The following is a 16,399-nucleotide window of genomic DNA, read 5'->3' on the forward strand; positions in this document are numbered from 1 at the left end:
AGTCGATTTTCCGGTTCCAAGATGTGCAAGAGGACGTTGCTTATGTTGTTAGATTTAGTCTTGTTTTATTTTTATTACATTTGAAATAACATTTTCATCAGGAAATGATGGTAAGACATGTTGACCTCTTTAATTATGGGTGATTTATAGAATAAAGACTGAATGCCATCGATGACAGAGTGGGATTTTACGGGTAAACCCAGGGTATCATCATGTGACAACCATCTCCCTGAGTAGCGCATGCAAACCCCTCAGTGCGTATAGAATACATGGCATTATATGGAGAGACACGCAATGCATCTTGGAACAGGTCTATTATGCATTTGTTAAAAATTCTTTTTCGGGTATACATTTTTCACTTTGAGTAGCAGAGTCACAGAGTAGATTGAATGATACTTACAGTGTGCATATACCATTGTATAAGAAGTAGCCATCTTGACATGTTTCACATTTAGTGCCTTCACTGTGATTCTCACATCCCAGACACACAGCATTAGAGAGTGGTCCAATGCTTGATACCGTTAAAGCCTGTTGGTGAAATAAATACCAATTAGTAAGGCCAAAAAAGAGAAAAGAATTATTTCTGGTCAGTATGCACATCACTTAAATACTCCCACATCGATTTTTTTTCATGTTTGCCCAGCCTATGAAGATCCAGCTAAAAACTAAAAATAACCCTCCCTACATTAATTGCTTCTTCAGTGAAGACAACTGCTGAGCGAACTAATGTTAAAAAGCAATGACATCTGCCCCACATACATATTTGCTTTAAAGTACTAAATAAAGAGCACAGTAACTGTCAAAAATAGTAGATTGAGTGACAAGTTCGTTGAGAATTTAATAAAAAAAAAATCATGTTGTCACACCACTTCAGACATGATGGCCTGACAAGAATTTTTTTTTTTTTTTTTTTTTTTTTTTTTTTGCCTAACTGAAGACGGAATAAAGACACTCAAGTGGACATATGGACAACAAGTGAGTATTTATTTTGGATTTTCAATTAACAATTCAACTCTACTATGTTTTCCTACTTGATAAAACAATGTGATACAACATATACTAGGTCCTTATTTGTAATGCAATAAATTGTGCAAGTAAAACATGAGATAACGTGTTTGTTATTGTACACTCAATAACAAACATTTTGCACCAATTTTCTGATTCTTGCAAGTGGTTGTGTTACAAGCAAGGCCTTGGTCTACATGTATGCTTTTTTTTCGATTAGGAAAACCTGGTAAGGTTATTTCATAAACTAAAAATCGTAAATAAATACTGGTTTGCCGCCATTTATATAATTGTTTATTGCTTTGAGCTAACAATGGAAAAAAAATTCTTTAATACAATTATCCAGTAAACAATCATTTAAAAATATGCAGATGATTTGATTGTCAAGTACTCAATTAAAAAAAAAATGTATTTATATTGTCAATTAAGGTGTTTTAGAATGACCAATCATATGAATACATAGCCTCTAATTATGTTACGTAATTTCAAATACTAACATTTGATGGTATCGCTGTAATTTTATAAGAACTTACCATATTCTGGGCTATTTGAATTTCCAATTTTGATAAGTGACACTATTTATATAACAATGTAAGAACTTACCATATTCTGGGTTAGTTCTGATTCTGGTAAAGGACAACATTTCTGTAATGATGTAAGAACTTACCATAGCCTGGGTGATTTGTGATTCTGGAAAGTGACAACATCTCTGTAATGATGTAAGAACTTACCATAGCCTGGGTTATTTCTGACTCTGGTAAGTTTCTGTAATAATGTAAGAACTTACCATATTCTGTGTTAGTTCTGATTCTGGTAAGTGACAACATCTCTGTAATAATGTAAGAACTTACCATAGCCTGGGTGATTTGTGATTCTGGTAAGTGACAACATCTCTGTAATGATGTAAGAACTTACCATAGCCTGGGTTATTTCTGACTCTGGTAAGTTTCTGTAATAATGTAAGAACTTACCATAGCCTGGGTTATTTCTGACTCTGGTAAGTTTCTGTAATAATGTAAGAACTTACCATAGCCTGGGTTATTTCTGACTCTGGTAAGTTTCTGTAATAATGTAAGAACGTACCATAGCCTGGGTTATTTCTGACTCTGGTAAGTTTCTGTAATAATGTAAGAACGTACCATAGCCTGGGTTAGTTCTGACTCTGGTAAGTGACAACATTTCTGTAATAATGTAAGAACTTACCATATCTTGTCTTTGTTCTGTTTCTGGTAAGTGACACTATTCCAGTAATGATGTAAGAACTTACCATAGCCTGGGTGATTTGTGATTCAGGTAAGTAACAACATTTTTATAATGATGTAAGAACTTCCCATAGCCTGGGTTATTTCTGACTCTGGTAAGTTTCTGTAACAATGTAAGAACTTACCATAGCCTGGGTTATTTCTGACTCTGGTAAGTTTCTGTAATGATGTAAGAACTTCCCATAGCCTGGGTGATTTGTGATTCAGGTAAGTAATAACATTTCTATAATGATGTAAGAACTTACCATAGCCTGGGTGATTTGTGATTCTGATAAGTGACTGTATTTGTGTAGAGTCACATTGACATTGCCTTGTGTCATACATATATCAGAATTTTGGTTGCAATAATCCCTACACGATGTACAATCACCGTTGTTCTTGGGATCACCCACAAAAAATGGCTGACACACCTCACAGTTAGTACCCTGCAGATGAATGATAAAATACATCACAAGATCAGTTTGCATTCCAAACAAGAGATAGAAAATAGATATTCCAAGTAACATCTATTGTCCCATGCAAGAGCCAATGAGAACAAAAAGTATAGAATATATACTGTGGTTGTTCTACATCATGACAGTGCGTGTCTATGTCATGACAATGCACGTGTACATCATTTGTTCGAAATATGGGTCACAATGCGTAAAATTGCCATTACTTTCACCGATTTTTAAAAAATATCGATTGTGATCATATCATTATATTATTTTCCCAATATTTCTCTTCATCCAGCAGGAATATGCTCGTGAAGGGTTGTCCCTACTCATCTAGTGACTCGTAGTGACAAGGTCACTTGGCTGAATGAAGAAAAACATTGGGGAATAATACCTGTTGTTACTACAAAAGGTACATATTAAGTACTACAGATTAGATACACTATACTAAACTGTCAACAGTCGTCTTTTTTAGTAATTTATCTATAATACTATTGTCGCTGAAATTAATAGAATTAAACATAACATGGTGTGTGATGGACGTTCCATGAAGTCAAGACGACTGTTCTAACCCACTGGACTTTCATTCTATGAATATTCATGAGCGCCCTCATTTATGGAATGTCTAACTCAGACGCCTGGTTAACCACTGGGGGCGTTTTAGGAGATAGTACAGACGCTAGATTATATTTTTTGCGTTCGAATCCTCAGTGAGTAGTGCGTGTTCTTTACGTGCATTGTAAATGCTGACTATTACTGATTGTATATTATAGGTTATGTATGTGCACACAATTAGTATTTAAATAAAACATATTTCAGAAGGTGTTTTTTTAGGAATACGACAAAACATAATCTGCATCTGAATACAGACTGGCACTCTACATGTAGAAATAGACCCCGAGAATTTATGAGCATACCCTGCCTGAGCTTAGAATGGATATCAGGACTCTAGAAATGGACCCTGGGAATCTAGAAATGGTCCCTGGAACTTGGAGTCTATTAATATTTATATACATAAATGGACTCTGGGAATCTACATGTGAACCCTGGGATTCTTGAAATGGTCCCTGGGATTTAGTGTGTAGAAATAGACCCTGGAAATTTCCAAGCATACTCTGCGAGTTTAGAAATGGACCCTGGGACTCAAGAAATGAACCCTGGGAGTCTAGAAATGCACCCTGGCGTAATCTCGGTGTTACTCTCTGTAGGGACGGCTCCATGTCTGATCAGATTAGTCACATTTGCAAGAATGGTTACTTTTCGTTATACAAGATTGGAAAAATTCGCAAACTGTTAGACAAAGCCTGTACAGAGAAATTAATTCATGCATTTGTGACATCCCGACTCGATTACTGCAATGGTCTATTGTATGGAGTTCCAAAATACCAGATAGATCGTCTGCAGTCACTCCAGAATGCTGCAGCCCGTCTTGTCAGTTGTACACGAAAATTCGACCACATTACTCCTGTACTCTATGACTTGCATTGGCTCCCAGTTGAGGCTAGGATTAATTTCAAAATCCTACTGATCACTTTCAAGATAATCAATCACGTAGCACCATTATACCTGTCAGATTTAATTAGCATTTATGTTCCAACACAAAATCTTCGTTCCGCTGAAAAGCTACTCTTAGTCCAACCACGTGGCAATTTCAATAGATCTTATGGCCAGAGGGCTTTTTCAGTGTGCTCACCCTCTCTGTGGAATTCACTTCCATTTGAAATGAGAAATATAATGACTGTTGACATTTTTAAACGTAGTTTAAAGACATATCTTTTTAGACAACATTTTAAGTGATTGATTTTAACTTGTCAGTTTTTATACATTGTGAATTATTTTAATTGGCCAGTTTTACACCTCGCCCCTTTTTGTGTGTTGTTATTTTCTTTAGTTTATTGCAATTTTTTAAACTACAGTCTGTACAACGCGCTGAGACGCATGTGTAGCGCGTTTACTTACAAGAAATAAATAATAATAATAATAATAGAAATGGACCCTGGGAGTCTAAAAATGGACCCTGGGAGTTTAGAAATGGACCCTGGGAGTTTAGAAATGGACCCTGGGAGTTTAGAAATGGACCCTGGGAGTCTAAAAATGGACCCTGGGAGTTTAGAAATGGACCCTGGGAGTTTAGAAATGGACCTTGTGAGTGTAGAAATGCACCATAGGGGTTTAGAAATGGACCTTGTGAGTGTAGAAACAGATTTTGATATAAATGTACCGTTAGATTGTTAGATTGTGGATGCAGAATAAGTGGAGACAAAGTAAAAATATCAAATATTTACCGTTGTATTATCCATACACATAGTACATTCATGTTTGAGTTCTACACTGGGACATGTGGAATGCCCATTACATTCACACTCTATGGAACAATTCACTCCAACATAGCTAAAAAGACACTCGCAATTGTCAGGTGCGATACAGTTGCCATGGATACAGCCATGTGTACACACCGGTATGCACATGTTAGTAGCCCTACAACAAAAGAATACAAATTTGTTGTTAAACATTCAGTTGTAATGAACATACAGAAATCATAGCAGTTAGTTGTAATACAATTATTGACTTTGACTATGTAACACACTCACACATCTCATAGAGCACCTTATGAAACTGCCGTTTTAGAGAGTATTACAGATTTTTTATCTCCTAATGTTGGACTATAGAATAATGAATACAAAGGAAAGAAATTTTAATGTATTTTGGGGACCATATTTGTGAAAATGATGGCTTCAAAATATTGACTCTGACCCAAGATTGAAATTTAACCTTTTAAAAAATCGTAAGAAACACTTCAACTTACAATTCTCTCTTGTATCCTTGCTTGCAGTTACAATGGAAATATTCATCAGTATCATTGCACTGTTCATGTATTGCACAGTCATGGTGTCCATTTAAACACTCGTTTTCTGGTGGACATCGATCAAACGACCACGATGGTGGACCAAGTAGGTTTGTAGTGTAGTTAGCAACACCAGCTGTAATTGATAGATAATACTATTACATTAGTCTGGATGCAATCATATCTAATCCAGTTTGGCTACATGAGAAATCATGAACCAAAAGTTGTACATGCAAATCAGTAAACCCCAACTGTTATAATGATGTAAACTGTGTATAAGTAGCTTCCTGAGCTGACAAATATACCATATTTGGACAGTACATAACTGCCCCAAATAAATATTAACTTATCATCCGGACAGAAATCTGTTAGTGATTAACAAAGACATGATGTTAATGACTGTATGGGTGGCCTTCAGACTAATGCTGTATATGTAGGAGTTTGCCAAAATCAACATTAGAAATCATTTACAAACCTTCTGCTAAATGTATGTATGTATGTATGTATGTATGTATGTATGTATGTATGTATGTATGTATGTATGTATGTATCTATGTATCTATGTATGTATGTATGTATGTATGTATGTATGTATGTATGTATGTATGTATGTATGTATGTATGTATGTATGTATGTATGCATGTGTGCATGTATGGATGTATGTATGTATGTATGTATGTATGTATGTATGTATGTACCGGTATGTATGTATACAGTATGTATGTATGTATGTATGTATGTATGTATGTATGTATGTATGTGTGTATGTATGTATGTATGTATGTATGTATGTATGCATGTGTGCATGTATGTATGTATGTATGTATGTATGTATGTATGTATGTATGTATGTACCGGTATGTATGTATGTATGTATGTATGTATGTATGTATGTATGTATGTATGTATGTATGTATGTTGTCTACTTTGTTTGTTTGTTTGTTTGTTTGTTTGTGTGTGTGTCTGCGTTTGTCTGTTGGTCTAAATTCAGTGTTTATGTGACATTCCTACCCGGCAATGGCTGTACACCAAGTGAGACATCCCCCACACTACACACTCCACCATATGCTGGTCCATGCAGTCCTCCTTCCATGCAGACGCCGACACCATTCTGACCAGCTAGAGAACACCAACCACAACCAGGTTGACGAAGACAAGTTGAGCACATGGTGTTACGACTACATGGTTGATGACAGCCTTCATCTGTGAATCTCACTATGTGACCACAGACACCATTAGCACACTGTAAAGCTACAAATGTAGGTGACATACACTGAAAATAAGAAGGAAATTTGAATGAACTTTAATTCTTGGTACCTGCATTTTACCTCCTCCAGGGTCAAAACAGAACAAGAATGTTTTATGGTGCTCAAAAATACGAGGCAAAACATTCACAAAACATTCAAAATCGCATTATTTTCTCCGCCCCCCCCCCCCCCCCCCTGAATTAAGCTTATACAGATATTACCAAAATACAACCTTTGTACCAGTTGTATTGAAATGCTGCTGATCAGAATGTTGTTTTAACAGTGGTGGACTATATAAAAACTGGTTTTGAAGGTACCAAAAAGTCTTCTCCTTGTCGCATTATCAAACTGTCATACATGAATACAAAATTAATAGCGAGTGCCTCAGATGTAGACGCATACAATGCTTTTATCAGTTTGTTTATGTCTGTGAAAGTTAGACATACTGTACATGGCAATATGAGTAACTTTTACAGAAACTGATAAGAACATGGCATAAACTTAGATCACAGACAACCAATGTTAGTATTATAATTATATTTAATGGTTCTGCAATGCTAAAGAATAAAAATTGACATTATTCTCCCTGATATTTCATAAACTTGATATACTTGATGGGGCATAAATACATCGTACTCAATATTTTTTTTCATTCAGCTTTAAATTCTAATTTAAACCATCTCGTAAATGTTTGTCCTACTCATGTAGTGACTTGTAGTAACAAGGACTCTCATATTTTCTTGCTTGAATATTGGAGAATATGGTTCTTGTATGTATATTGTTACAGCTAGAATGATGTAGGCTTGGTGTTTTACTCATGGGACTTTACATATTTTTGACACAAAGATAGACATATTTCAACTCTAGACTAACAATAATAACAGAGACACAGTAAACAAAGCAGTATTCTTTGCCCAATCACATTGAACAGTGATAAGCATTGAGATTCTTTTACAGTGCAGTAGAAACAGGCTTCTAATGAAAACATTACACATGCACTTGATGATTTTAATGGCTTCAGTTGTTTATTTTCTAACTGATAATCAACATATCAACTTGACTACTTCTACATCCTCACTGCGTGTGGCACATATGCAATTGTTTCTTCTGCATTAGAAGTTATCTGAGTGTCTGTGTAAAAACTGTCAGGTTACATGAGTGAAACACCAGACCAACTTTATTTTATCTGTACCTGGTTTAAATCATCACTCCATACACATTCCTGCCAGCCATTCTCTGGTCCACTAGAAGACAGACAGGTAGAACAACTGGTATGGGTATAACAGGATAGCGGACACTGCTCTGGAGGCATGGCAAAGATATCACCGGTAACCACTGGTAACACTGTACAATGAGCTGTATCTCTATCATCTAGGAAAGACAAAGTATAAACACATTCATTTTACCAAAATAAAATGGAATGGTATCAACAAAACTAAACTCAGAGAATTTTGTAAAATTCTGACTTGCTTGAATTAATGCATAAATATCTTCTACTGTCCATACATATTGACATACCTGTATAAATATCTTCTACTGTCCATATGCAATCTGACATATTGGTACACTTAGGGCAATCTGAGGCTTGACAGAGTAGAGGGCAGTCCTCGACAGCAGTAACATAAGGTGAACTTTGGCAGTAAGGATCCTGAAAATCACACTCCTGGCCTCTTGGCTGACACCGACTACAACCATCACACCACTGGCAATGCTGTGTATAAAAATATACAATAATATTTGAAGTCAATTTCGTAAATAGAGAATTTGTTGATATGGTTACTGCTGAACAGTGCCTCAATACCCTGGTATTATACCTGGAGAAAACTTGAATACCTCATGAAAATGTACGACATTTAAGGTAAAAATTAGTGAAGTTGTATCAATATAGGATAAAACAATATATTTTAGTTAGGCCTCCGACACAGACACAGTCCCATCACACTACAATATGTCTGTGATAGGCAAAAACTGGCTCGATTTTGAAAATTGCCCCTCAAGGTCAATGTCATGGTCAAAGGTAAAGGTCTCAAAAGATAGCTTGCATCTGATAATATGGGGGTAGACACTTGAATTGAGTCTCTATATATTACAGTTATTGAGTTTGCAGTAAACATTGAATTTTAACTACAAATATGGCAGCCATTAGCTCAAATTTGTATATATGTAAAACAACTTGATGTGCATAAGTCCCATATATTATGTTTACCTTTGTGCCACATTTGAATGAAATCGGATAGTGCATGTCTGAGAAATGACGTATTAAGGACAGACAGACGGATACACAGACAGACGGATGGAGCCCATTGCAATAGTCCCCACCTTCGGGTGCTAAAAAAACCCAACAACACTTAGACTTAGAGCCGATGTTTAGCTATGGTACATATACAGGATTGTACTTACCGACATGGCATCAGGGTGTGCAGGAAATGATGCCAGGCATTCACTGCATGATTTGAGTTTGGTGCAGTCTCTGTTTTCAATAGTATCATAATCACAATATGTGCCTTCATAGTGTTGAACCGTTGTATTAGATGTTGGATTGCAACTACACATGGACAAGAGATTGGGATAAGTACAATGCAATGCAAATTACAGCTAAAAATGATGTTGGTTTGGTATTTCACTCTTCATGGGACATTACATACTACGTTGACACAAGGATAGACACATTTCAACTCTAGATCAACAATGACAGAGACACGACAAACACAGCAGAATTCTTTACCCAATCACAGTGAACACTGATAAACATTGCTATTTTTTCACAGTGCAGTAACAACAGGCTTCTAATGATAACATTACACATAGACATGGCTTCAATTGTTTACTTATTAACTGCATGATAATCAAAATATCAATTTGACTACTTCTACATCCCCACTGTGTGCGGCACCTATGTAATTGTCTCCTTGCATGAAAAGTTGTCTGTGTGTAAAAAATGTCATGTTGCATGAGTGAAAGGCAAGATAACCTTCATTGACAAGTAAGGCACTAAACAGTGTAGTGTGTGGGTGCCCTTGTGTAACTAGTCAGACTAATTTTATTGCATGAACTACATTTCAACCAAAAACTTGACTTGACGCTTTCAAAACAACAGGATCCCACTTCCTATTAAGAGTTGTTTCAGAGATAAGTTGGTTCACAGTCAGCTCTGTTTCTCGGTATTTGAAACAAAGAAAAGTTTGTATGTATAAAATGCAAGTCATAATAATTTACTGAGTGCATTGAAGGACTTACCCAACTGGAAGATTTGAGGTAGACGCATTGTAACAGTATGTTCTGTTAATTCCATTAAAATCATTAAATGCAGTACAGGCCGAGCATCCTATCGTTGCTAGGCAACTCTCCACAGTTGTGTATAAAGTGCAAAGGTCATCCGGTAAGGTCAACTGGTACAATGCACCATGGGTAGTGCCATCAAAGCCACCCATGATGTAAATATTGTGGTAAGGTTTTGTGGCTATGACAGCAGCAGTTGAGCCAATGGATGGCTTCATTGGTTCTCCTATGGTTGATATGTCTGTAAGAATGAACAAATTTGATTGGTTTAAATTGTGTGTCAAATACTGTGACAAATGAATATATTATTTCTGCTGACTTCCACGTTGCAATGGCTCTTGATATTTCTCTGAAATCACAGTTGTAGGCGATGTGAAAATATGCAACAATTCTCCAGAACACATAGTTTATGAAAGTATAATTCACTTACCATCTGTATCTAAACTAATCCATGTATTACATTCAAATAAATACAAAAACACAGAGCTGGCAAAATCATACTCTTCTGTGGCACCACTAAGTACAACCAAATATTGCGGTGTTGCCATGGATACATGTAAAAAATGGGTTGGAGGCTGGAAGAAAAATATATAAACAGAACAAGATTAAGTGATGTCATCTAAGTTTTATTTCTTATACATACAAGAAACGCTGAAAAGTTATTTCTACTAAACCCTGCACAATGATCTCTATCATAGAGCTTACAATGTAGTGAGAGTGTACGACAAGCAACAGTGTATAGTGTTTTATCTGTTTTACAGGGGTGGTAGATACAAAACCCAAGAGCTAGTGAGAGCATTACAAACAAGTGTTTAGTGTTTTATCTCTCAGCTTGTACAGGGGTGGTAGACACAAAATTCAAGAGCTAGTGAGACCAATACAAACAAAAGTGTCTGTGTTTTCTCTCTCTGTGTTTACCTGTTGTACAGGGGTGGTAGATACAAAACTCAAAAGTGCGAACACTGTACATGTATACTACGGAGTGCCCTGTGTTTTTTTCAATAAACTACAAGGGTTGTAGACACAAAATTCAAGAGCTAGTAAGAGCACTACATACATTTGTACACGAGTGTGTTTTGTTTTCTCTCTCAGCTTACCTGTTTTACAGGGGTGGCAGATACAAAACTCAAGAGTAAGAACACTACACACAAGAGTGTGTGCTGTGTTTTGTCTCTCTGCTTACTTGTAGTACAGGGGGTGGCAGATACAAAACTCAAGAGTGAGAGCATTAAGCATGTGTTCTGTTTTTTTATTTTACCTTACATGTACCTACAGTACAGGGGTGGGAGATGAAAACCTTTAGTGCAAAAGAGCTATGAGTGTGTTATCTTTTAGTATACCTGTAGTAAAGGGGTGGTGGATAACAAACGGAAGAGCAAGAGCATCAAAAGTGTGTTGTATTTTCTCTCCTCCAACTTACCTGTGGAAATGGAGCAGCAGACAAAAGACTCCAGTGTCTGGTTGTGTAGTGGAAGGCATATAATTGATTTGATGGTGAGATAGAATCGGTTTGGAAGACGTAGCCACCAAAGATGTAGAGTGAATGTGTCTCTGGATGCCATGATGTAGTATGACCAAACAATCCTGCAAGGGTAAAAGATAGATAGATAGGTAAGTGTCAAAAAAATGATGTGATTGCGCACCTCAGTTAGAAATGTGAAAACTTGGCACACATATACTACGACAGTAACTACTGTATTATATTCTGATGTAGTGCAAACCAGGGTGTGTAATTTACGATCCTTTGGTTCAAGACCAGGTGTTTCTCATTCTGACTGACACTTTTGTCAAGCTGTAGGCCCTCATCACCAATAGGAAATGAGATACAGAACAGAGAATATTACGAACGCCTGACATCAATTAATAATTTTTTCCAAAATAAAAACAACTTTATCATTGACAAGGAGTATTTTGTATTTTTGGTAGTCTTGTAGTGAGATCTTGGATCTGTTCCTTGGAAGGGTTGCCACATAAAGCTGAAGGGTCACAACAGTACCTCTGTTTGTACTAGCGCCCTCAGTGGCAACAATGGCGAATAGCCTGTGAGTCTAACAGCTAGATTATACATTTTGTCTACCTACCAATAGGAGGAGTACCAGTTACAGCAAGCACCGTCCATTGGCTTTCATCTATAGTGTATTGTATAACAATGTTTGATAATCCATCATGAGGTGAATAACCTCCGATGATCACAAAGAATTGGTCCATTACCAATGTCATGCTATGACCAGCTATGGCTGGGAACTGGGCTGGAATCTGTAATCGCAATACAATGGAACAGTTGTATTTGTTTATTAGTGTGTCTGTGAACTGAGAGACTCTGGGAGTAGCTTACAGGTGTGCCAACTTGTAAGTGGGCGAATCTTCAGTGGGAAACAGCATGCCCAATACACTATGCATTGACACTGAGTTGGCTGAAAGTGTGAAGTGTGAACTCTAATATGTACAACCCAAAACGCCAAAGAAAGCTTTTTCTGTATGTACCACAATTGTTTATATCATCTATATCATGAGTAAAAGTATACAGTTTCATTTGCTAATTGACCACATCACAAAGGCCACATGCTAGGCTTGTAAATAAACCAATTTAAATAATATACTTTTACACTTGATGTGAATGCTATAAAGGAGTGTAGCACATGCAGAAAGTGCTTTACTTCAGCATTACTCGTCGTATTATATAGTAAGTTTACATGATTACCTCAACCTTTGTCCATTCAACGTCATCTAGGTTTAGAAGCCATAGATCCTTGGCTACCCCATTAGTTGTAATGCCACCATGTATAAACATAGTCTGTGGTGAGGTATAGGCAGCAGCATGGAAGTATCTAGGTAATGGTTGTACACCACCGTCTGTCGTTGACGTGGATGCCCACTGTTTACTGGGGATGTCATACCTGTAACACACAAAACTTAGGTCAGTCAATGTTAGAGATTCAGACTGTACATAAGTTAATTAATGTTTGTTGATACACAACCAAGTTACTTTGTTTTTCTTGCCCATTTTTTGGCAACATGGGCAACATGACTGTTGCCTTCCTCAGGACAAACTGATGATAATTACAGTTCACCACTAGATGGCGCTGTTGTGAATAAATTGTCCCAGATGTGACTGGGCTGAATCCCTGTCCCCTGTTGATCACGGGAGAGATTTCCTTATCCTATACGGTACAGCTATTGATTTTCCTTTTTGCATTGTAGTCTAAAAGGTATATACTATACAGACCTGTAAACATCTCCCATAATGCCATGGGTGAGGGAATATCCACCATAGACCCACAGTTCGTTGTCCACGGCAACCATGGAATGTCCTATTCTTGACAGTGGTTGGTAGCTATTATTAGCATTGACCTGTAACCAGGGGTCATAGAGTGTCTTCCATACCACATTATAATCAGCCACAGACAGCTGACAAGCTGATCCCCCATAGCCTTCATTGCAAACACACATTCCAAGATCCTACAGTAAATTGTATGAAACAAAAAATATGAATAATTTAGTATTTCACACTTGAATCGGAGAATTGATCATGAATAGATTTTTTTTCAAACATTTGTTTACTTCAATTCAAAAAAATTTTGTTTGAAAGTATCAGAAATGTTCATCTAAACAGTGACACATTCCATTATCATCCTCAACTTCTTTAACCAAGAATTTCTTCCTATCGCTGCATACGAAATATATTTTTCAAAATAAGAGACATCTCGTCATTTTGAAAAACTAGACACTTGACAACTTTGACAGGAGAAATGAATGATTTGCTATTGATCTTTGACCTGTGACCTTTGGCATACAAAGGCATTATGGGAGAAATCAAATATGGCAGCCACACTGCCAAATGGAAATGTAACGTATCGCAAACTATTTTTTTAAAACTGGTATATGGATAAAACACAACCACTCACCAACCTACTTGTTACATGCAACTTTACATATACACATATATACATGTATGTACAAACACGTGCATTCACACATGCACTCACATGCACTCACATACATACACATATGCATACACACACATGTACAACACCATTCTTATCTACCTACTTCCATGCACTCACATCTAAACAAATGCACTTACAATTTTGCATGCACACATGCATATGCAAACACATACACAAGTATATACACAGGTACACAGACACAGACAGACAGAGACAGACAGACAGACAGACACACACACACATACATATGCAAACACATACACAGGTATATACACATCTACAGACACAGACACAGACAGACAGACACACACACACACACAGACACACACACACACACACACACACACACACACACACACACAAACACCCACACATACCTGATGACATGTCCCCTGTCCATTGCAATCATCTGGACAGACTTCAGCACTACAATCTACACCCCTGTAGTTATCCGAACAAATACATTCATTGCCCTGACACTCTCTATTGCCTGTACACTCGGCTGGACATCGGTTAACAACATAGCTGGCAGTAAAATGCTTAGAAATAGCTCCCCGAGATACATTGCCTTCAAACACCACAGTCATAATGCCTACAGGAAGATAAGATGGATAAAAGTTAGGCGTAAAAAAAATTGTGTGGTTCCCATTACATTCAATTTTAAAATAGGTTGGGTATGTAGATTTTTATTTATTTTATTATATATTATTTTTCATGTGTGAGTGTCTAGTTCAGGTTTTCCATTGTTTTCCAAATGGTCTCTGTGTTGTTTATTTCTTCCTATCAGATGTACAGCTATTACAGATTGGAAGAATAGTTTTATATTGTTTTTTTAAGTTGATGTAAGTTTCCGCATCCACTATTTCTTGCGAGACTTCACGCTTTTTATTATTATATTTCTCGAATACATAAAAAGGAATTTTCTAGAACAAAGTAACAGCAAAATATTAAAGAAAATTTTTGAGGCACTTTTCATATTTACAAATAAAACAAACAATTTCCATTTATTGAAAATGATGGACTAATTTGAATCATAAATGCGAATAATATTTCTAGAAAATGTCTGTTGAGGTAAAAAATTAATCAACGCTTCAAATCTGTTTTTGTATTAAATCACCCAAGAAATAAGAAAACTAACACCAGGTCCTGTATTTTACAACTGGACTTACTGAAAATAACGAGAACTGTATATAGTGATATAAACACACAAGAACTCAAAATAGAAACTGATTTGCACGATTTTTCATTCATACCAGATGTTGCCGCTACTGTGATTGGCTCCATCAGACCCTGTCCACAAAATGCACCAAGTAAAACAGATTCTGATTGGTCGGCAACACCACTGATGGATTCAGGTACACCATCATACACATATACATGATCATTCTGTAATAAAACCAATTATTATGCAAATTATTGAAATTATATTTTATAATATGTGATGTCTTAATATCTTAATATATTTTAATTTAAATCACCATTATTATCCTTTATTTATTGTATGTCTTTACTGGGAGTTAGTATATTTTGCAAAATTTGCTGTTTCAGATAAACCTAACTATGTAACATAACGCTATGATGACACACAAGTGACAGTGTCGGTACTCTGGTATTTGCACTTTTGGTTGCAGTGTTTTCTGTAGGACTTTCACTTCCTACACTTTACTGTTTATTCTATCTGTTCAAATGAAATTGCTTAGAGTGTGTGTATATGTATATATATGTTACACCCAATCCGTGAAACTGCCCAATTCATGAAATGTGAATGTAACTTTGCCCAGTTCATGGAATGGTCAACCTTATACGAATAAGAATATACATTACGATCTAAAAGGGCGAAATTAAATTTTTGGGGCAAGAGATTTGAACTGAGGTGTTGATTATCGAACTCTATTAACTAAACTGAATTATAATAAAATAAGTTATGAGTTTTAAATACATGATAATAAAATTGTTTGATTGGTATTTATTTTGTGTGTGTCCTATAAAAGATGCTCATTTCATGTACTGGACATATCATACCCACTTCATAACCTGGGCAACACAATTGACTATTTCATGAACTGGGCAAAGTTACCTACCCATTTCATGAATTGGGCAATTTCACAGATTGGGTGTAACATCATTATATATACTAGTATATATACACGTACCTGACATTCAATTTGTATAGTATCTTCTATAGTAAGACTTATGCTTGGAATGACAGTCAGAGGTGAAGGTGATGTAATGTTATCAAACACAGATATAATCCATAGACAGTATACATGGTTGACATCTGTCACTCCTTGGCCTTCTTCAGAACCTATAGCTGACGACACTGCATCTGTTATCACAGCACGGCCTTCACATAACTGGTAACACTTCCCGTTGTCCCTG

At 36.4% G+C, this 16,399-nt stretch overlaps 1 protein-coding gene across 1 annotated transcript in view; it reads right to left on the reverse strand.

The window, feature by feature from the left end:
* Positions 1 to 16,399, reverse strand: part of LOC144439662 (multiple epidermal growth factor-like domains protein 8) — a 57,546-nt gene that overhangs the window by 8,096 nt on the left and 33,051 nt on the right. The window contains exons 24-40 of the mRNA XM_078128900.1: positions 16,174 to 16,396; positions 15,274 to 15,406; positions 14,398 to 14,612; positions 13,300 to 13,532; positions 12,775 to 12,970; positions 12,155 to 12,329; positions 11,494 to 11,657; positions 10,504 to 10,648; positions 10,032 to 10,314; positions 9,195 to 9,339; positions 8,313 to 8,505; positions 7,987 to 8,165; positions 6,559 to 6,820; positions 5,508 to 5,682; positions 4,987 to 5,179; positions 2,513 to 2,692; positions 401 to 528 (exon numbers count right to left, since the gene is read on the reverse strand). Coding sequence (XP_077985026.1) covers positions 401 to 528; positions 2,513 to 2,692; positions 4,987 to 5,179; positions 5,508 to 5,682; positions 6,559 to 6,820; positions 7,987 to 8,165; positions 8,313 to 8,505; positions 9,195 to 9,339; positions 10,032 to 10,314; positions 10,504 to 10,648; positions 11,494 to 11,657; positions 12,155 to 12,329; positions 12,775 to 12,970; positions 13,300 to 13,532; positions 14,398 to 14,612; positions 15,274 to 15,406; positions 16,174 to 16,396 — 3,222 coding nt within the window. The remainder of the gene's footprint in view (positions 1 to 400; positions 529 to 2,512; positions 2,693 to 4,986; positions 5,180 to 5,507; positions 5,683 to 6,558; positions 6,821 to 7,986; positions 8,166 to 8,312; positions 8,506 to 9,194; positions 9,340 to 10,031; positions 10,315 to 10,503; positions 10,649 to 11,493; positions 11,658 to 12,154; positions 12,330 to 12,774; positions 12,971 to 13,299; positions 13,533 to 14,397; positions 14,613 to 15,273; positions 15,407 to 16,173; positions 16,397 to 16,399) is intronic.

Source organism: Glandiceps talaboti, chromosome 9 (genome assembly GCF_964340395.1).
Source record: "Glandiceps talaboti chromosome 9, keGlaTala1.1, whole genome shotgun sequence".
Lineage (NCBI taxonomy): Eukaryota > Metazoa > Hemichordata > Enteropneusta > Spengelidae > Glandiceps > Glandiceps talaboti.